The sequence below is a fragment of the Haliotis cracherodii genome, unplaced genomic scaffold (assembly GCF_022045235.1).
Source record: "Haliotis cracherodii isolate W230 unplaced genomic scaffold, xgHalCrac1.p SCAF_12, whole genome shotgun sequence".
NCBI lineage: Eukaryota > Metazoa > Mollusca > Gastropoda > Lepetellida > Haliotidae > Haliotis > Haliotis cracherodii.
Genome location: NW_027266267.1, coordinates 9,980,795 through 10,003,606, shown reverse-complemented (window position 1 = coordinate 10,003,606; position 22,812 = coordinate 9,980,795). Strand labels below are relative to the sequence as shown.

At 37.2% G+C, this 22,812-nt stretch overlaps 2 protein-coding genes across 2 annotated transcripts; both read left to right on the top strand.

The window, feature by feature from the left end:
* The first annotated feature begins 285 nt into the window (after positions 1-285).
* On the top strand, positions 286-14,367 carry LOC139458171 (uncharacterized). Its single transcript, XM_071239506.1, has 6 exons — positions 286-414; positions 6,104-6,433; positions 6,723-6,779; positions 12,001-12,101; positions 12,796-13,057; positions 14,249-14,367. Exons 1-6 carry the CDS (start codon positions 345-347, stop codon positions 14,365-14,367), a joined length of 939 nt encoding a protein of 312 aa, XP_071095607.1. The 5' UTR covers positions 286-344.
* A 7,011-nt stretch (positions 14,368-21,378) lies between these two features.
* LOC139456981 (110 kDa antigen-like) lies at positions 21,379-22,269 on the top strand. The gene has a single exon (XM_071238441.1). It carries the CDS (start codon positions 21,379-21,381, stop codon positions 22,267-22,269), a length of 891 nt encoding a protein of 296 aa, XP_071094542.1.
* Positions 22,270-22,812: the final 543 nt, after the last annotated feature.

The following is a 22,812-nucleotide window of genomic DNA, read 5'->3' as shown; positions in this document are numbered from 1 at the left end:
ATCCTTTCCAAAAAGCACTTGTCCCACCGCTGTCAAGTGTGAATCGTGTAAGAAGGAAAGAGTATTAATCCCTGACTGTGAGAGGACTGGGGTATATGGACGTTTCATATCCAGGTCATGCTGTTGATGCAATGCAATAATATTGGCGATCACATATAGCTGTCAAGTATGAAGCCACACTCAAGTCATGCTTTGTTGTGAGTAGAATAGTTTAATATGTGCTGCTTACGACCTCCTGTTTCTTTCTAGGTGAGAGAAATGGATTCTATAATTCAGTCTAGGACACCACAGGTTGTGTAGGAAGGATATACAGGAAGACATTCTCTAGGCCGTGTGATGCTACAATGAAGACCTGGTGGAATATACTGATATGTATGTGGATAGGTGTTATCCATGGAGAGGAGCATGTTAATGGCAAGTACGAATGCACATATTAATAAGATGATGGACCACCCACAAAGTAGACAAGCGTTTCCAACTGGGATTCTCATATTGTTATGCTATATTAAATTGAATTGGTTCTATGCCCCATGACTCCACGCGTCAATTACAATAAACCACAAAAGCTTATCATTCGTCACATTGATAGACTTTCATATATCGTTTGTAATGGGGTATGCATTGTCTCATTATTAGGAAGTCTAGTGTCAACATAACGGGAAAGCTTTCATGATCATCAATGGATAGTGTTTTCAATGCAAAAAAAACTACCCGATAAACCTTGTGTCACGATCCAAAACTACCTAGTTTGCAAATGAGTGAGTGAGTGATTGAGTTTGGTTTTACGCCGGTTTTAGAAATATCCCAGCAATATCACGGCGGGGGACACCAGAAATGGGCTTCAGACATTGTACCCATGTCGGGATTCGAACCCGGGTTTTCGGCGTGACGAGCAAACGCTTTAACCACTAGGTTACCAGACATTGATAGAGCTTGATATATTGATGTATTGTTTGTAATAGGTTTTGCATTGTCTCATTAGTAGATAGTCTAGTGTCAGCATAACAGCAAACTTTCATGAACATTAATTTATAATATATACAATGGATAGTGTTTTCAATGCAATAAACCAATCCGATAAACCTTGTGTCATGATCCTATAAATACCTAGTTTGCAAATGAAGTCTCCTAGAGGGAACTACTTTTAGTACGCCCTGTGGTAAACTCTTGTATCCCCTCAAGATTAAAAAGTGGGTTCCCGTTGTGAGAGTAATTATATAAGCATAAATGGCTGTAAATCATTTGGAACTGTATTATAAATGGCGCGTTTCAATCAACAGGAAGTAGTAAATAGTAATATGTCAGGTACATTAGAGATTATTAATCTCGTATGTTTCGATAACGTAAATATAATATATTAGGGATAACAAATATGTGTTACCTCACCGCAGGCTGTCAAGAGATACTTCTTATTCCAAATATTATTCCAAGTTTTATGATACGGAAACACACAAGGTATTGATCTAGATTTCACCAACTATCAGCAGTTTTAGTCAGACGTGAAGTCGTCCAGCATGTTAGTAGCTTTGTTGTCTTACCCTGAGTTTAGCATGCAAACATAACAACACCTGTGTGTGAGTACAACACTCCCTTTATACACAAAGGATACACCGTTTTTATGTTAATTTGTTCCACACTAATGTGTAGTAATGATGTGTATTCACATATATGTCAATGCCGCTGGTTATGTTCTGTTTTCAAATTCTGAATATCTTGGGTTTTCCAGTTTGTGTTATACATTTACTTTAAAAGCAGTAAGTTAAATTGCAAAATGATAACATCATTAAGCTCACACTAACACAAGACCTGAGTGAATAGAAAGTTAGATCACATATCTCAAAGATATACATATGAACAAAAAACGCCCGATGAACATGACATACTAGTAGAATTCGAAGGATTGTATGACAATTGTTGATAAGAATTATTAACAGCAGCATCATACGTACAATAATTTACATGTTAAGGATTATTACTTGAATAGTGGTTAAAACGATATGGCCGACTCCTTATATCTAAACACATTTCCCGAGTAGTCATTCGCACAAGATACAGTATATGTTAGTCAAGATACCTATTGTAAAGTAAAACAATATAATAAAGTTGACAGGATTGACATAATATATTCACAACAGTATTACAAAGAGACTATCTGAAATGGTATAATATAGGTATAACGAGTTCAAATAATCACATGAACCTACAGGTATTGCAGTAGTAGCATATAATTAAGATACGCTGTAACTTATCCGGCAACAGAAGGTATGAACTTAACCACAACATTACAAACGTAAAAAAAGTACGAGAATGAAACAGTCGCCGACACACTGCTTATTTGAGGTTCACAACCCGACTATTGCACCATTCAAGGTAACACGACAATTGTTTGCATCTGTTGAAATAGTCAAAGACAATATCAGATATTCTCTGGCGTTTCATACAATATATAGGAATGTGGCCCCTCAGTAGGATTACTTTATTTCACAATTTATATAATTCCTCACTACCCCAATCAATATCATATCACATACTCGTCTTGTTCAAGTTTCCCATGCAAGTAAGGTTTTAGTGTTTTGTTCGTTTTAGAATTAGTTCATGCATGGTTGAACTCTTTGCCTAGATGTATACTATATTGACAATACATTACAATCCATACTGTACGGGATTATACGACTAATCTTGAATCGAAGTTCCACTCTTAAACTCAAACATACACAAAAAAGTGAAACAAGTGTGACATAGAGTGTTACATATAATCGTGTCTTCAATTTTTTGTCTTCACCAAATATTTATTTTGTGTATAAGAGTGAGTGAGTTCGGTTCAGCTGTTTTTAACATTATTCCCTTTATATCATTGCGTGTCAGCTAAATGTGGGAGGAAAGCACGAAGTGATGCAGGTCTCAGACGTTTAACACTTCGGTGAAACCTACGAGAACTGGTATGGTGCTGACAAACCTAGAAACATATTCGGGGCGAACCTGGATTCGAACCACAATCATAGGTTTCTGGCTTGCCGAAGTAACGCAACTCTGCACAGAGAGTCGCGGCGCCTTAGACGAATGGGCCACCAGTGCCCCCTTGTGTCTAACAAGAATTAATTTCGTTTGCAAGTATTATGATAATATAAGTTAATAACTCTGTATCAGTGAGATTACAACAATATTGCGACTATAGCAATATCCTACGGGTATTCATCTAAGAAATGATAACATTACTTAGGAATAGTAAGGAATCGCATGCAAAAAATCCTCATTATTACAACCCATATAAACTGACAGCCAAAAGAAACTTCACCACTGTAAACAAGAAAGTGTTCAGATTAATAAACTAAATTAATGTGAAACATATCGTCCAAACACACAAATGCTCTATGCAGAAAATGATACACGTCCAGCAGCCGAAACTACACTTGCAATAAGGGTATATAAATGATGACGGCATGTTAGACACTCAAACTGATGGAAAAAAGCCACATAAATGCCACGACTGACACTTCGGCAGACAGACCAAGAACAGGCAGGTGCATGGTAACTACGCCCAATAAAGACTGGTACTTGCGTAAAAGACCGGTAAATGCCTTAAGGTATAAGGTTAGTCGACAGGCAGTGGCCAGGTGGCTCATGGTTCAAGGAATTAGGGATTACAGAACTAACAGAGGACAGTTATTGACGGCACAAAATCGTCGTCAGAGATTGAGATGGCCCCGGACTGTACGTCGTTGGCAGCGAGGTGATTGGCAGATGCAAGCCGGTTCTGTCTGTTCAGAGCTGATATCAGACGGAAGGAAAGAATAAACAGCGGCATGTTGCGTTCAGAAGGTCGTGCTTTTTCGTGGAGGGAGCGTCACTGGTCATCGTTGACGGTAATTTGACCGTTCAGCGTTACATGGATGACATTTGTCGTCCGACTCGTTCGAATATTTCGACAACCGACTCAACACAACGCGAATTGTATAGAACCTCCTTGCAGACAGGAACGTCAACGTGTTGCCGTGGTCTGCACGCTACTTCAGACATGTCCCCCATAGAACACTCCCATACTCTTCTCTCACGGATTTGGATATGTTTGGCTTAATCAAAGCGTTGGAGACAAAATGTATTGTCTCAGCTCTTTTAAGCAGGTAGCAGTTGATATGTTTACTCAAAACTGGAGGTCGTCACTAGATAAAAGTGCACGATACGACTTCTATAAAACCTTTAGATATTGTCTGACACCAGAGGTTTACCAGCACACTATAACAGACAGAAGAAATAGAGACACATTTATTAAACTTAGACTAGGGTTAAATAATTTGATGTGCAACAGGGGTCGCTTCTCCTCTATTCCTAAGGGTATGCGTTTTTGTCCATTCTGAGAAAACCATATTGAAAACGAATTACATTTTTTGTTTATAACTTACGACAACCTAAGATTGCAATATATGATATCACTAAGAACCACTATTCCATGAACAAAATGTTATCCTTTAATGGTATCCCTAGTCAAAAATTAACTAAGCTATTACAATACATCTATCAAAGTCTACGAGTGCGAAGTAAATTACTTTCCGATATTCCGATATGTCCAGAAATAATTAGTTGTTTTGAAACTTTCGCATCTAGATTAGGAGTATCTACATTTCATTTTGTTTGTTTGTTTCTACTAGAAATGCATATACATTTAAATTGTCTAATTGTCTTGACATGATGAGTATATTACTGACAGATCCTTTTGTATTAAAAGTCGCGCAATGGCTGAAAGCCTTTGCGACGTAAAACTTCAAATTTCTATTCCATTCCTTTTGTATTCCCTTTGTATTGTATACTACTACTGCTGCCACTGTGGTTATTACCACTGTTATTACAATACCTCTATTACATGTCAAGCATCATATTAGTTATCCAATAATTATATAATGCGCTGTACAGCTGTAAATGATATTGTTTATCTGTATGTGTATCCAATGGCCTTTCATACAATAAAGATTGATTGATTGAACACCTCTGGGATGTCATGGACCACATCCTCCAGCCAACCGATAAGAACTGATCCATGCTCTCCAAGAAGAAGGGCGACGTATCATAAGTGACGTCATTAGACGACTGACTTTGTCTTTGCGCCGGATAGTTTGTACGTGTCTTGTAGCAGGGGGTGGTCATACATGCTATTAATTTGACATTTCATTGAACTTGAGCAATTTTAGATGTGTGTGCCCTTTGTCAGATTAAGTTGAAATCTTGTTTTGCTACCCCAATGTCTGCTGCATGACTGCCATTTTAAATGTTGATTTTGTTGATCATGTCGATACATTTTACTTTATGCATCTATCGTTTGTGGTTTATCTATCGTTTGTGGTTTATAACTCGGGTGATTTAAAACTATGACTAGTTTCTTTTGGCCGTCAGTTTAGAATCATAGGCAAATGAATAAGTTGGGCCAAAGCTGAAATTGTGTTGTCGATAAGAAGGGGTTTATCGTAGAATCAAACATGGTAACCAGGTGGAAAATCGATGCCACCAGATCGTTCATGACAACCAAAACAGTTGACAAAATTTCGCTCAAAGACGAGTGGCTTGCCGCTTGCCGTTTTCCGCTTTCACGAACAGTCGTGTTTGCTGCACCCCACACGATCGTTTTGGCGACAGTCCTGTAGATGCATTATTATGCAAAATATTTGTTCAAAACCTCCCATAAATAACTCTAAATTGTGATCATTCCATGGGTTATGGCATTGAGAGTTCAAAACACAAAAACGAACCTTGTTCCCAATCAGACTGGGATGAGCGGACGCGTTAACGTCCCATAAACCCTTATGCATAATATATGGTCTCCCACAATGCAGCCCCCTTTGTGCCACTGGACCATATATGTTCCCGAGAAAATGTCAACTGTGAATTAAGATGTCAATTAGTGCATAAAATCAACATTGAAACCTTCATCCCTCCAATCATCTCAGGTTCAACATCGTGGCACTCATAGTTTACACAGTACTTTATATTCTGAGATTAGTAAAGTGGTTGCCTCGCTTCTCTACCATATTTGAACTTCAAGTGAATGACTGCTCTCTTGCCTATTGGATGTTCTATATATGAAACTTTAATGACGATTGTATTGCTTCCGTAGGTGATTTTTCACTGACGAGCTCACCATTAACAACAACAGATGGAGACCTCTTGACCTTGACCTGTAGCATCCGTGATGAATCTGCAGTAAACATCGGGTGGCTGCAGGGCAACAAATTTAAATTCGTAACTCAACAGTCCACTAATTGTGTTAAGCAGACTCTCGCCTATGGGCAGGACATACTCAGCCGTATCAATTTGAGTTGCAATAGCACCGCCCATAGTATAGCGTTCAGATTCAACTCCACCACAGACCAAGGATCTGCGTGGCAGTGCGGGAGAATTGTTAACGAAACAGCTATATACCCGAGAAGCAACATCTATTCAATAGGTGGGTATGGCATAATCACTGTGTTGTACCATACATTTTTAAGCAATAAAGTAAATTGTCACAAACATAATCATTAATAGCTCTAAATTAGTTAAAATATGTAATTATGCAATACGGCTCATTTAAGTGACAAACGTAAGATCAGGCTAAATGAACTAAGTATCTTGGATAAGTTGTCGTGAAAATATTACCCGAAGCTCCCATGGAACAAACCCAAACATAAAGTAAGTGACTTATTTATTTATAGGCGTTGAACGTTCTCATATGTCATCACAATCGTTATCAACAGGAAGCCGGTACATGGAGACTACATCGGCGGATTTCGAGACAGCGACGCAAAGACCCGGTAATTCAAACTCTCTGAAAAGTGTATGATGTACACACACAAAAACACGACTGACCAATTCTTCATGGAGAACTGCAATTAATTAACCTTTAGCCTGCTGAATTGTTTTAGCATAAGGTGCTTTAAAGAGGGTGGGTGATATCAAACAGTCTATGCTTCATTAAACAAGGGCCAATTGCTCATGAAGAAATATTTTGCACATTTATTCCGGATAGACATTACTATTTAAAAATAGCTTGATGTTTTCAATCATACAAAAGCGAACGCAAAATTTATTGGAGGTGTTTGGAGTTTCATGATGGGAACCTTTTTAAATCGTAACATTTGTGCAGATTTATTTCAATAATCATATTTCCGATCTCTTAATAATTATAATAACTGAGTATAAATTCGATTTTATTCATCGGCAAATTAAGTTTTTATCCATTTGTTAAACAGAAAAAAACCCTTAATTTTCGAGGTCATCATGTCAATTGCAGAAATAGGAAAAGTCGGATTAATCTAACGTGTCATGTTACAAAATTTGCAGGAAACAATCAATGACTTAAAAATATTCACCAATTCTAATGTCAAGTGTTTTAGTTGAATACAAATCCCGTGTTATGATGCTAGTAGATGTACGAAAATCAAACGTGGCGGGCTTCGTCTGACGTCAGCATAACTTATTGCTATTTTAACATTGAACAAGTTCACATTGCCTTCATATATATGCCTTGGCGAAAGTTGATGATCTTCTCAACAAGGAATGTTTCATTTGTCATTTTCCGTTTAAAATGACGAGAGAAAAAGGAAAATAAAGATCGTGAATTCTGATAGCAATATTTCAGTAAGTACAAAGTTCACCGGAAGTGATGTCACAGACAGGGGTAGTCTGCTGATAATCTTTCGTAACAAAACAATGACTGTAAATTTTGAAATATTTCGCCCGTCACAAACAGAAAAAATACAAATCACTACATTATATCATTAATAACCACAAATATGAAACAAAAATGTGACTTTGACGATATAATTGGCGTAATATTGAATCCGTTTGACCTTGCATGCTTCGTGACCCGGAAACGGTAGACGATGAATCTACAGTTTCTGGGTATCTTTTATCTAAATTTGTGTTGATATTCAAGGATCGCTATCCGTTGAATATAAATGGATATGATTCATGTTTCCGCTATGTTTTCACTATAATATATAAGTGTGTCCCATGCAATACTGCGTGGATATCGTCGATTGGCAATGATCATCCTCTACAGCAGGTGCGCGACAGTAGGCATGACATATTTCAAAATAACATTCATTCGTTGCTGAATATGATAGGATATACGCAAGTACGTATATATATATATATCGATAAAATACAACGTTCATATTTTCAGTGTCAGTTTCACATTAAGTTCGGGATAATTTTCCTTTTATGTTACATTTATAGAATTAAGCATCATTTTAGAACAATTTCACGGAGCATTGTAAAAGTTATTCTTTAAATATGAAGACTGCCATTATTGCGTGTTGATGATAGATTTGTTAATGATTAAAGCTTTCCAAATATTTGGTTATGTTTTTTTATATTTAGTTGTTATTTTTTCCACAATGATTATGTTTAAGGACACCACATATTGTTCTGTAACTGATCAAACTTATCATTACTACCTTTAGTTTAAAAATATTATATTCAACAATTATTATCTTTAATATGAACATCAATTATGTGAATAAGTAACTATTTGATGTTATGAATTAATTTTAGTATACCATGAATAATAAATTAATAGATAAGATCTCAACATATGTACGCAGAACTCTTATGGACATTAATCTTGTGCATTAAGTTTTTTGTTTCAAAACAATTCTAAAATTTAATTTTAATCTAAATATGATACATTAATTTCTTGCATCGGTACATGTCGTTTTTGTTTTTTTAATCACAAGAACCAGGGTGGCATTTGAGCTGGTAAGATAGCCATATGTTTATAAGAGAAATTTATCTTTCATAAAAGCAATAGGGCACATTGACCATTCCTGGCGTTCGGTTCTGTTGGAGAAAAGTACATGGAAATAGCCCTACTTATGTATTTTTTCTGGGTTCTCACCAATGAAATAATTTGTAGGATGGCAGGAATTTCCAGGTTTGTTGCAGTCTGCTCAGGTGTGTGACAGTGACGCTCATGCATGTCTCTAAAAGGAACATGGACCATTGTGAACTGTGGTCAACATGTTTTCATCTATCATCCGATGTGATGTACAAATATTCAAAGTACATACAGATTATCACCAGCCTTGATTATTTGATAGGTTTCTGTACATCCAGTCAGTATAGGTCCATATCATGTTCAATATGTCTCCGCCATCTGGGTGGAGTGAAACGAAATGTCCCTGTGTACATGATTACCCTTGTCAGGTGTATTTTATCCTGTCAGCCACACCCACGCACCTTGTGTGGTTTATCTTACGCATACATGCACTGCCGCAGACTTATTTTCCCCTTGTATGCAATCACAATGTCACACTTTCATCAGTTGGTGTGTATAAACGTGCTCTTGCCATCATGAAATAAGAATTGCAAAAAAAAAGTTGTACATGTATTTGCAGTAATAAAATCACATTTGTCAATCATTGAGTACTCTTTGTTACTCTGAGTTAATTTTTTAAAAATCATAAGGATTTCTCTTTAATAGACCAACGTCAAACCATCTGACAAGTCAGAAAGCATTGTAACTTTAAAAGCCCCAATTTCTGAGGTGTCCATATTTTTTCAGATTATTTGTTCCACTTTAAGGACAAAGCATAAGCCGTCTCCCTGTTATTACCGTGGTTGCGTAAACATACTGACGAGAATTATTTTTTTTCCTACATTTCATGAAATCCATTTGAAAGTTTATACCAAGACCGGAATATGATTTTGTACCCGGAACAATTTTGTATTAGTTTCAAATATACACACTACTTAGTATCAAAAAGTTAATTTATTATCTCTTTCCTATCAAAACAATAACTTAACTTACCAATTTAACTGGTCTCTTCGTCAGTGACAAGATCTCACTTTCCTATCAAAAACAAACAATCAATTTGAGTTTTGCCAATGTGGAATGACTTCATCAAAGGACCACGTACAGTTAGTCATGGATATTATGAACTTGATGAAATGTTTTATCCTAACGTTCTGTTCATTGTTTGCAATAAACATGAAAATGATTTTTATATAGATTTAGTTTAGTTCTCTTTGGTACAAAATAAGCAAGTATTTTGAGCAAATTTTTGTTTGGGGCACAAAATCACATGGACCCTACTACATCCACCCAGTCGCCTTGATCCTAGTTTCATCCGTTCTAAAGACTGGAGGGGGTAAACGTTTTCGAAAACAACCTGAATATTTGAAATTGTCCTTCTTGCAATGACAGAACAGTAACAATATTGTGATGTTATTATTATAGCATATCAATATGTTATCTCGCTCCTGGCTGCCGTCATTTGGCATAAAATAATTCCAAAATCATCTTGCGTGGAATCCATTACGGTTTCGGTGTTAGACTCACAAATTTGATATTACGCACCCGCGACAATCACGACAAAATATGAAACATATGAGTACAGACTGCTACCAAGTTCAATAAATAGTAAACAGGGGACGATAAATATTAAATTACTAAATTTCTTTTGAATTGATGTCTATTTCGCCTCGATGTGTGACAGATGTTACTTGCTTCCGGTTTCTGAAATGCCCGATGAAATTGCAAGTATTTTTATTATGTTTCATAATCTGCATGATTGTTCTTTTGAATGGTTTCCCTAGTAGGTATATCAGTTCAGAGTTTGAGTATCATCCGATATTTTTTGTTATATTCTCAGCGTGTGCTGACTTTGCTCAAATAAACAAATCGCGAGTTAGGCCACGCCTGAGATATTTTTTTTACAAAGATTTATACATCCGTGTAAATAATTCCAGAAAATTAATTTAGATGTATAAATAGGATTGTGATAGTATAACGTAATCACGTTGCACGTGGTGCTGTTTGTTTACTGCCCTTGCCATGATCGTACAACTTCCAGATAATCGATGAAGTTACGAATCAGTTTGTTTTGGTTTATTATTAATTATACCGAAAGCTTTAAATATTTAGAAATTAAGGAACGTGAGTGATTTCTTCTAACAAAAAATAATTATCGAATGTGAAAAATTAAAAAAAATTAGACTGCATGCCGCTCAATGTGATGTGCCAAAAGTCAACAATGGCCGTTTCTGGTAGTTGTGTGCCGAGAAATCTGTCAGATACTTTTTTATTTCGATATGTTTTCTTTTTGAGGTAAATAAACTACTGAAACTTTTTGACATTTTGCAAGCTCAGCATTTATGCATAAATACAGTTATTGTGATATTTATCTTGGGGTGTCCATCGACTAAATCATCACGCACACACTGAAATGCAACAAATATTATATAGTTTGTACAAACGGGAAAAGGTAACTGTGCTTTATATGAAGTTCAATAAAAATAAATTGATTCCGAAATATAATAATGCATCTCCTCCATATTGAGGTTGCGATTCACAATTCGTAATTATTGTAATTTTTATTGTTGGGACAATTATCTTCATACTTGTGTTTTTGAATGTGAACAACACACATTAATTCTTTAGTTAACAGGTGCTATAAATACGACTTTTGCTTAACTGTAAATAACGCGTAGGCTATGCAATGGCTTGCTAACTATCAACGTCTACGCGCCGTGTAAACGAGAAAGGCAAAGTTGTCAGACATTTTCATGTTGATCACAACACAATAGCATCTCTCTGATGACGTTATCGACAAAGGGGAAACAATGTTTTACTGTACTAAATTCTGACATCCATGTCAAACCTAATGACAATACTCGATGGTGAGCGCTCGGGGCATTGGATCCCCAGAGATAGGGAGTTCCAGGTTGTTCCGTGTGCAGAGAAACGGAATAGTGAACGTATTGAAGATGCAACAGCAACCCCATGACGAATGAGATCGTCAACGGAGCAGCAATAGGCACTTTATTGTGCCATGTAACACTGGCATGAACGGATTATTTGTCAGAGCGAATATCGTGTAATTGAGGGTGAAGACGTGATATGTCGTCCATCTAATAATTCACGTCATCCTTGAAATAAAATATTTTGCAAATACTTAACAGCTACTTTGTCACAACAACAGTTATTAATTGAAAACTTGTGTGTTGAAAATACAATTTATTCTGTTACAGCAATTGAAGCTATCTTATGGCTACCTATAGTTGTAGCAGGAGCTGTTATTATCATCATAATTATCACTGTCGGTTGCTGCTACCGCCGCTGTAGAAAACAGGTAAGCCAGCTCTGAACCTAACACTATAACTGTGTATGGCCAGCAAATACGTCTGATACCGACGTGAATACACAACACTTCATATTACACAATGCAGAAGTATATTCTTCACATTGAGTGATATTCGTCTTTATAGCTAAAATGGGTAGAATTATCATTATCATCGAAAATGTGCGGGCCACTATAACTTGATAATGCCCTCATATTTGCTTGACGACGGGCCGTTGTTAGAAGACGTCATAGGGCTAGGGGTAGGTGACGTCACGTTCAATAGAGATGTCATCTGGTTTGTTCTATGACGTTTCATTTTTGGAAAAGTGGGTCAGTGACATTAATATTAGTGTTGATTGCAGTAAATGTTTCATAACCAATATTGTTGTTTCTTTTTATGTGATAAAAAATTCTATCCATTTTATCTATAATAACGGTAACACTATTTTTCAGGTTATTATCATTGCAGAAGCCCTCGGTCTTTTCAACTGCGTTCCTTCGTCAGGCAGTTAATAGAAGACTTTGGGTTTCTGCAAATCATAAATGCCCTGATAAATATAGTATTGATGCGAGTAAATGACGGATGGATTAACCATTGGCAGCCCAAAACCATAACCAAGATATAATTGTTGATATAACATATCAATGTCGAAAAGCTAACGTAACTTACATAGGATATTTATTTTGCCGTTGACTACATCAGGTGCCAGCATCATCAGACACTCATACACATGATGACTTGGTTGTACCTGTGTCACAAGGAATACGGAAGGTAGCAGTCGTATATCCGCCTTCTGGGGACGCTGTGCACCAGGCTGAGGACAAGGTTGTAGTCGGCCCTGGAGGATCTGCTTCTGGTAATGATCAACAAGGACCCGGACAGCGTATTAATCCTGTGTACGTCCCTACTACTGTAGGAGACAGAATAGTCATAACAGGGACATTGGCAGGGACAGGTGTGATGGGTAGGTCCACTCTTTTACATGACACTAGTTTTGCATTCCAGTTGCATGTAGGGTTCTTATCCTAATACACCTGTCTATCAATATATTGATACACGTTGGCTGCGCAATGTTTACACATTCAGAATGGATTTCATCAACTATATATGTTGACATTGACACCACTGACACTATACGTTTAAAGCTGAAAGCAATAGTTTGATACACAATTCAATCGTCTGATTAAAATTTCAATTTGATCCACCTGGTGGATACTTAGAAGATGTAATTCTTAAACCTAGTAAGAAAATGTCCTTGGGGCATCAGCGCCTTACCTCATATCCTTATCATTTGAAATGATATAAATATACATTTGTATTTGTTTCAAATTTCCCGCGCGATCGTACGCATACTCAATTATCAATAAAATATAATGCTTGACAACTAGCTTTGTATCAAAGGTCTGAGTTCACTGTGTGCCCAGCTGCTTTAGTTGGTAATTTTGGAGGTGGACCATACAGTGTTTCTCCCGCATAACTGACATATGGTACACAACAGAACAGGTCAATGGGACAAGACACGTGATTAAGATTTCAAAGTGTTTCAAACGGATGCATTATCAATCTGGCTCCTGATCTTTAATTAGGGCTTTCGAGATCTGTGGCAGTGGTAGGTCCAAGTGTTCAATATATTGCTATGTCCATATACACCGATTTCTATATATATGATCTTTGTTTTCAATACCACAATTGCCCTCAGTTTTGGTCTGACACTATTATTAAAAATAAGACGATTTGTTTGTTATTTGTTAATATTCCACCTGTATGATGTCTATAAATAGTCAAGTCTGGAGTAGACAATCCAGTGACTTACATCATGAACATCGATCCACACAATTGGAATACGATTATACACAATCAACCAAGTCATGGAGACTGACATTAAGTTACCTCTTACGACAAACTTAGTCACTGGGTATCAGTTCTAACCTATTATCCCCACTTGTGAAAATATGAACATGCTGATCCATTAACATTGTTGGAATCTTCATTATTTAATGACATTAGATTTCATAAATAGAATACATTTTGAACCTGCATTATGGAAATTGTGTTTTCAATTGTTGGTCATTTTCAGTTCTAATTTCAAAGAATCAGTATATATTCAAATCCACAAGTTGTCCAAATGTATTTACAAATTTGGCATTTGTTTCAGGTGGCGATAACCTACATCTTGAAACGAGAGGAGAATATGTTGCTCTTGATAGAAATGCTGTCCAACCCTCAAACATCTATGAACATCTGACAACATATGAAGTAATTGACAACATGTGAAGTACCAACCTAAAAGGAAACGGCCGTCTTTACATTACACATATTAGGCCCACACGAATAAATTCTCACCTTGTTTGTGCTACGAGAAAATAAGGAAGAGAATTTATGAATGTCAACTTGTGTATACGAGTACTTGCTCCTTCATCAGGTAAAGAAAATGCTATGAGGTAGAGGATATATATATGTACCTGCACGGACAACAAAAGTAAAACAGATAACAAGGGGAAAACTTAACAGGCAAGCCAACAGATAATTAGCGCTGAAAAGTGATTAGCAATGGACAAATGGAAGCCAACATTTAACATGTCATTGATTGGTAATAGGCAATGGACAATGCAATTTTTTCCTTTTGCTGTCCTTACACGTACATATGTATGCTGTCTGCCTCATGGCATTCAATCACCTGACGAAGGAGTAAGTACATATTCCGAAACGTTGTGTTCCTAACCATAAAGAAGTTGACATCCATAAATTCATCTTATGTGTATCACTTCTAAATGCCTTACAAAGACTTGATACGAGAAAATAGTCCTTTGCATGGAATACATAACTAAAATTGAAAACAACAACACTCAATTAAATCTAGCACATCAGTGTTATTGCATTGGATTAAAACGATCCAACCTCATCTCAAACAAGATACCAAATACATCTGCCGTTCATAGTGCATTGATGCATTTAGAACTATTATTTCGTCTTGGTTCGAAGGAATAAATGATATTACATTAGTACACTCATTAAAAAAGTTAAAAAGATAAACACTCATAACTATTATGTCCATGAGACAGGCTTGGAATACATATGATTGTGGACGCCACTCCTAATATTGATCTCTTGAACGTAATGTCTTTCTTACGGCAGCATTTTCAGGCCGCTGCAGTACGTTAACAGCGTGACAGCTTCGGTGATCTAATTCTTCATGGAATTCCAAAATCTTTGTTATTCCTTGAATGGAGCTACCAAACTCTGAAATAAGGCACTAACAATCAAGTGTTTGGATGACTCCTTCTCTCCTGACCCGTGGAGATTCCGGGGTAGAATAGGTTTTCAGCAACCCATGCTTGCCGTAAAAGGTGACTATGCTTGTCGTAAAAGGCGACTAACGGGATCGGATGGTCAGGCTCGCTAACTTGGTTAATGCATGTCATCGATCCCAATTGCGTGGATCGATGCTCATGACACTAATCACTGGATTGTCTGGTCTAGACTCGATTATTTACAGACCGCCGTCATATAGCTGGAGTATTGCTGAGTGCGGCTTTAAACAACAACCAACCAACCAACCAACCTTCTCTCCGTAAACAGTTCTGACGTTAGATACAATCCCCTGTTTCAAGTATATGTATATGCATCAAAAACTTCAAGCATCATAACAACAGCAATTGTCATTCATACAGTTTCTTGTTAAAACCATACCCCACTTTGTATATAATACATGTACATGTACATGCACTTAATACTGAAATAAACTTATTACCATTATTACCATTACCTCACTATGCCAATCAATGGTATGAAGATATATTTAATGCACTATTTTGTAATATATTCTCAATTTTTGTCACCACCTTTGCTACAAATTAATAAAGCTTTTGTCTCTTCACCAAAATTTACATGATTTATTTGTTGTTCGATTCCATATGACTGCATACTTCTCTGTAATCCTTACATGCAAACATCGAAGTAGTCCCATCACAAATATCCTGATCATCAGGTGTCAGTTTGCCTCAGACATACTTCCTCGAAACATACATCACAATGACTCTGGCTACCTTATTAACAAAGTCATAATCACTTCCGGTTTAATGCCCTTGACTAGCAGACTCACACATATATTTAGCTATCGTGTTTATAAGGTTTCAGCAAATTTTGATTATTGATATATATTTTAATAAAAGATATTTTGTTACGTCAACTTTACCATGACCTATAACGTCATCCAACCAAATGCGGGAACATTACTTACATAGAACATTAAATATTAAGTCTACATGCCATGCCAGCAATACCTCAAGTCATTTCGTGAGTGAATGACCTTCAAAGCGACCTTGACATTTGACATTACCATGACAATGACAGCTATTAATCATTGTGCTTGTGTGTATTCTACATTTTGCGGGGTAGCCTGGTAGATAAAAATCTCTCATCATGCCGAAGACCCAGGTTCAATTCCCCACGTGTTTACAGTCATTTAAGACATTTTCCGATGTCCCTGCTGTGATATTTGATGAGTGAGGCGTTAGACCATACTCTCTCACGCACTCATTGTTTAAACGCCTTTAGGTATTGCTTTTCAGTGAAAAGGAAATAAATACAACACACTACCACATTTCGTGATCAATATTAACCATCATTTATCTTTACTTTATTTCTTTGAGGAATATTGACCTTGAAAAAGAATTTTAGATGTGAAAAGACAATTTCGATAAACTGCCAATTGTATTGGTTGGAACATGTTAATCATATTCACACACTTTCTCTATCGGGTTTAACATCAACTGATATACGCATTAACATCGTTGTAACAAGGACATCATAGTTAACACTGAAGCTCCATATATATATTTGCAATGACATTAATTCAATGATGTTTATGAATCACAATTACATCGATCACAAAGGTTTTCCTTAGAGATAGGGGATAATTTTGATTACACCTTTTATCTATATGTGCATGGAATGTTCCAGTAATTATTAATTAAATCAAAATAACATTTGCCATAAGTCTATGTAACAATATGGGAGGTACGATCACCTTAGCACTACTTCGCTCTGTGGAACCGGGCCCTTGGTGCCGTAGTAAAATCGCCAGTAAATCGCGTAGTAAAACAGGCCAAGGATATCCTGAACAGAAAGCGTATCAGAAGCGAACGTGTTTTCAGAGACAGCAGTCGGGCACGAGATGTTTTAGATATGTTGATTTGATTTTTCGATATGGATTCCTGAAACATGTCTTCATAGGACTGGGTAATCGAGTTTATGATTACCGTCCGTCTTCCCATTCTACACAGGTCCAAGTGTTGTGTGGTTGAGGCAGTTGGCTAAAGGGGGTCTTTATAGTGAGATCGGCAACATTCACGGAGTTAGCAAGTCAAGCGTTTCCAGGGTACTTGTCGATACCATGTCCGGAATTCTCGTCCCAGTCCGACTGATAAATATTCCGACACTGGCCAAGCACAGAGTGCATGAGAGCGTGCATATGCTTTTACGCCGCTTTTAGCAATATTCCAACATTATCACGGCGGGGGGCACCAGAAATGAGCTGAACACATTATATCTATGTGGGGAATATAACCCGCGTCTTTGGCGTGATGAGCGAACACTTCAACAACTAAGCTACTCCACCGTCCGCCAAGCACTGACAACGTATGGATGAATTCCACCAAATATCTGGTTTACCAAAGAGTTCTTCATGGAATTGACTGTACCCTCATCCCTATACAGAGGCCTAAAGAAGACGAGGTCGCCTATGTATCACGAAAAGTATACCATGCTGTCAATAATCAGGGAGTGGGCGGCGCTTAACTTCAGAAATTAAAAATACTACATCCTTGACCCTTTGCCGGGAATGCTGTATAATGTCTTGCCCAGTCTTTATGAAATATAATTGACAACGTTCCATATTATAATTTAATTACACAGTAAAGTCCATAAGCTATGTAATTTTGTAATAAATGTATAACTCTTTATCCTGTACCTTTTGATGATTATGTTAATTGTTTACAAAGAAATAATTTAAAACAAAACTGCTAACAATGTATTAACATTCATAGTACGTTTTTGTTTAATATAATAATGAAAAAAGGACATGTCTTGTCTCCATAAACCTTTTTATGAGAAAACAATATCCGGAGATAAGTGTTAAAGTTTAAAATATTAAAGTTCTCCAGTTTCATCAATGTTGCTCTCTGGTGGCCCGGGCCAAAACATGATGCCATTACTACAACAACTGTGACCTGAAGTGAGCTTCTAAAGAACAAATATCCTGCAGGGTGGTCGGCGATTCAGGGTAAAGAAATGCGTTGATTATCTACAAAGTATAGTAGTAATCCTTTGGAGTATGTAAATTCCAACTTAGGTAAATATATACACAAAGGCTACAAAACCATTTAGATAATTCTAAGAAATCTCTGCTGAAGGTAGAGTCGATTATACGTACATGTTCAATGCCGATGCGATGTAAAATCATAACTCACTCACTCACTCATTATATTATGCAGACTGTCATGATTGTTGTTGTTTTTTAAGCATGTTAATGGGTGATAATCTAAGTTTGGAGGTATCGTTGACAATTATCTCATTTTAAAATGTTATCATCGATTAGATTATTTTAAGTCTAGCAATGTTATCCACCAGCAAACATATGTAAGTGATGGGTTTCTTTACTGGGTCTATGGATCCACCAACCCCATGTTTTATCCCAAACAATAACATACAAAATTCTTCTTTGAGAGTTTTTTTCCAGTCTGTTAATTCATTAATAAAATGTCAGAGTGGGTCAATCATTTTTTTTCTATAGGGAAGGGGAAATAACAATTTCATTTCAAACATTTTGATATTTTATTCTGTTTCCTGAATCTAACAATACCAGTAAGTTAACACACAGGTGTTTTAATATTGTAATGGGAAGCTTGTAAACTGAATATTTACGATCAGTTCGAATGTCTAGAATAGGCAAACAAAATGTGTCAATTACATGACTATGATTAACGTAAGGGTTGGATATTAGTGCCTGATTTGCGGCTATTTGATATTAAAAAGTTTCATGTCTATATGTCTCATGAGATGAGATTTGTGGCAAATCATTTCAGTTATTATTATTTTACAGAACTGAACTTTGCATATCCTTGGGCCGGGTGTCTTTGTCATTCATAAGTACCTGCTTGAATTCCAGACCTCCGCACAGATGTATTACCGTCAACATAATTGGAATTGTAAATGGAAATTATTTGCGTATGTCTATGTCCTTACCCCGTACACAGTCAATCCTTATAATTAAATTCGACAACGAAAATATGTGTTATCTACAATAGTTTAACCAACAACAGTTTTATATATCAAAGCAGACAAAAATGACGAAACTGGTAAACATCCAGTTGTGGGAATGCATGATATGGCTTGACATGATATCAGGTTATTGTTTAATTTATGCACATAACTTAACCCGCCTACAAAGACAGTAGCTAATCAACGGAGAGTAGGATCAAAACAAAGTTCACAAGACCTGTCACTCGAGGCAAGAAGCGTGAAGAGCCGCAACAGTCAGACAGTAACAAACCTGAACAAATATGTCTGGGAGAAGGCGGTTGTCACCGCCAGCTTCAATCATTAGTTCCTTGAGAATAAGACACAGTTGGAAAATTGCTGGTTAGAAATGAAACCCAAAGACATACAATTTGAAGAACCCAGGCAAGCAGACAAAAAAACAGGCGAGCGAGTCTGCACGTTTGATGTTTCGTTCCTTCTCGGCCCTCGGTATCAAAGGGTAGATTGAACAATAACTATGCATGACTTTCCCTAAATATGCTTGACGACACGCGGGAACAGAAAAGGAATTCCCACGACTGTAATATTGGGATTCCCTGACATAACGTTGACATAAAAGTAGTCTGCTTCAGTTGGCATGGCTTTTTTTTTTTACATTCATTTGGAAATGAATGAAATAACAGGTACGACGAATTCAGCTAATCAGAATGCAGGAATTACAATGAACACAACGAAACTTTACTTATTCCGATCTGTGCAATGGACAAGCCTATGGAGATGGTTTTGTGGCTTATATTTACAGATCAAATCAGTGGTCCTGCTCAGGACTCAAGCATCGATAAAGAGGGATCGGAAAAAACAACATCACGCCCCGTTGAAGATTTACGAGAGCAAAAACGGTAGATGAACACAGTGACATTTTAAATGCTATAGAAGTTCTCAATCATTCTCAACCCAGTGAAGATACTGTCATGATACCCGCATGTGTTGTGTTACCTTCAGAAGCGTATACATAATTTGAAATTGTTTTTAAATGCGTTTCGAATCCGATTTGCAGTCGAGGCCGAAGCAGAGACAAGTACCCACGAAAACTTGACAGAGACGCCTCCAGTATCTAACGAGTCTATCAGAGCATCTCCATACCAGAACAGCGGTGCTCGATAGTACGGTAACCACTATCTACAACAGCTGTACCCTTGAGAAACATAATCATAATAAACTGTGTACATGAAGCGATTTTCATTCTCTGTTCTAATGTACAATTTATATCAAATCTGACATATTCAGTACTGTATTAATGTGATACTGACATTATTTTACTGACCTTCAATATATGTCATTCATTTCCAGATCCTGTGAATACACAAAGAAGCATGTAAAATGATGACATCAAAGGACAGTTATACATAGCTCGTGATGTGACAATTTTGTTTACCTTCCATATAGTTTACTTTTAACATATGACTGTTACCTTGGAGAGTATACCTATGTTATTGTAAAGTATAAACCTTTGTACTATGCATACCAAACTGTTTCACCACACTTTTGATCGGAATATTCGCGTCTTGATAACTTTCTGTTCCTATTGTTGATTTATTATATTATTGACTCATTTATAAGTTTGTATACAAAGAGTTGATATTTTATAATGAATCTTTATTTATTAAAACAAAATTTATGGTATACTAGTAGTTTGGTGAATGATTCATCGCTTACATACATGTTGGGTTCTAGATCTAGGTCCATTAGGGATAGTTTCATTCAGAATCGCCAGACATTTGAAAATCAATGTGTACAGATGAATACAAACAACTGTAGGTACACTAGATGAACTGATTTCAGGAGAATTAAATAGTAAGTATCTCAGATAGCAAAATAATGACTGTATATCACTCTCCTTAAAAATCTCAAATATTTGTAAAAGTAAGACAGCTAATGGTAACTTAGTGATGCTGGCGTTCTTTCCTGATTGATTCAGTCGACATAGTTCAAATTGAGACAGCCGATATAATTCAGACAGCCGATATGGTTCAGACAGCCAACATAGCTCAGACAGCCGACATAGTTCAGACAGCCGACATGGTTCAGACAGTCGATATAGTTCAGACAGCCGACATGGTTCAGACAGTCGACATGGTTCAGACAGTCGATATAGTTCAGACAGCCGACATAGTTCAGACAGTCGACATGGTTCAGACAGTCGATATAGTTCAGACAGCCGACATGGTTCAGACAGTCGACATGGTTCAGACAGTCGATATAGTTCAGACAGCCGACATAGTTCAGACAGCCGACATAGTTCAGACAGCCGACATGGTTCAGACAGCTGACATGGTTCAGACAGTCGACATGGTTCAGACAGCCGACATAGTTCAGACAGTCGACATGGTTCAGACAGTCAATAGAGTTCAGACAGCCGACATGGTTCAGACAGCCAACATGGTTCAGACAGTCGATATAGTTCAGACAGCCGACATAGTTCAGACAGCCGACATAGTTCAGACAGTCAACATGGTTCAGGCAGCTGACATGGTTCAGACAGTGGACATATTTCAGACAGTGGACATAGTTCAGGCAGTCGACATGGTTCAGACAGTGGACATACTTCAGGCAGCTGACATAGTTAAGACAGTCGACATAGTTCAGAGAGCCGACATGGTTCAGACAGCCGACATAGTTCAGACAGCTGACATGGTTCAGACAGTCAATATAGTTTATACAGCCGACATAGTTCAGACAGCCGACATAGTTCAGACAGCCGACATGGTTCAGACAGCCGACACAGTTCAGACAGACAACATGGTTCAGACAGTGGACATAGTTCAGGCAGTCGACATGGTTCAGACAGTCGACATAGTTCAGACAGCCGACATAGTTCAGACTGCCGACATGGTTCAGACAGTCGATATAGTTTAGACAGCCGACATGGTTCAGACAGTGGACATAGTTCAGGCAGTCGACATAGTTCAGACAGTGGACATAGTTCAGGCAGTTGACATGGTTCAGACAGTAGACATAGTCGATATAGTTTACATCAATCTAGGATCACAATAAAGCGATGCTGTAGAATTCCTCACGGCACTTGTCATGCTGCAAATTCTTTAAACATTGTAACCTCACTGACTGACGTCATGGCACCGTATGACGTCATCGATTGAATGTCGCAGCATGTTCAACATTAAAGGAAAAGTGTGAATTCGATCTTGCTGTTTAAACATTATGATGTTTTAGAATAGATGAACGTTTTATGTACGTGTTTTAAAACTTCATAATGTTAAATACTACTACTACGACTTCTACTACTGCCTCTACTACTACTGCTACTACTACTACTTCTACTTCTACTACTACTTCTGCTGCTACTACAACTGCTACTGCTGCTGCTGCTACTACTGCTACTACTATACTACTACTTTCACTGCTACTGCTACTATTACTGATAGTTTATTATTGTGTCAT